Source organism: Aspergillus uvarum (assembly GCF_003184745.1).
Source record: "Aspergillus uvarum CBS 121591 unplaced genomic scaffold BO82scaffold_94, whole genome shotgun sequence".
NCBI lineage: Eukaryota > Fungi > Ascomycota > Eurotiomycetes > Eurotiales > Aspergillaceae > Aspergillus > Aspergillus uvarum.
In genome coordinates this window covers 48855-49518 of record NW_020291391.1, presented here as the reverse complement: position 1 = coordinate 49518, position 664 = coordinate 48855, and the positions used below count along the sequence as shown (strand labels likewise).

Below are 664 nucleotides of genomic sequence, written 5' to 3'. Positions count from 1 at the left end.
AAATCTAAAAAAAGATTTTATTTACCCCAGCTTATTACTAGTTGCCTTTTTAATACTATTTATTAAAAAATCTGGAAAAGGATTGTAATTATGTATTAACTATTATATTTTAAATACTATATTAATTAAAAACCAATACCTACTACTACTTATAAAAAAAATTTTAAATAATTTTAAGAAAATATAATACTTTACAAAAATTGATATTATTAGTACTTTTAATAATATTAGGATTAAAAAAGACTAAAAATATCTAACTATTTTTAAAATCTGTTTAGGACTTTATAAGATATTAGTAATACTGTTTAGGCTTATAAAAGCCCCTACTATATTCCAGTACTATATTAATAATATTTTAAAAAACTATTTAGACGTTTTTTATACTATATATTTTAATAATATTCTAATATACAGAATATTTAGAATATATCTGCTATATTTTATAAAAGCTATATAAAACCAGTCTTTATACAAAACTTTTAAAAATATAAATTTACTGTATTAGAAACAAAGTTTTTAGATCTAATTATAAATTATAATAGGTTTAAAATAGATTTAAAAAAAAATTAAAATAGTAATTTAGTAGCTAATCCTAACTTATATAACTAATATATAAGTTTTCTTAAACTTTAGTAATTTTTACTGCTGGTTTATTAAAGATTTC

The 664-nt window shown here is 17.0% G+C and overlaps 1 protein-coding gene across 1 annotated transcript; it reads left to right on the top strand.

Moving 5' to 3' along the window:
- Positions 1–247: 247 nt before the first annotated feature.
- Positions 248–457, top strand: BO82DRAFT_297052 (uncharacterized protein; the record flags this gene model as incomplete). Its single annotated transcript, XM_025631931.1, has 1 exon — positions 248–457. A coding segment is annotated over one exon (210 nt), but the record flags the coding sequence as incomplete, so codon positions are not given.
- Between the last annotated feature and the right edge of the window lie 207 nt (positions 458–664).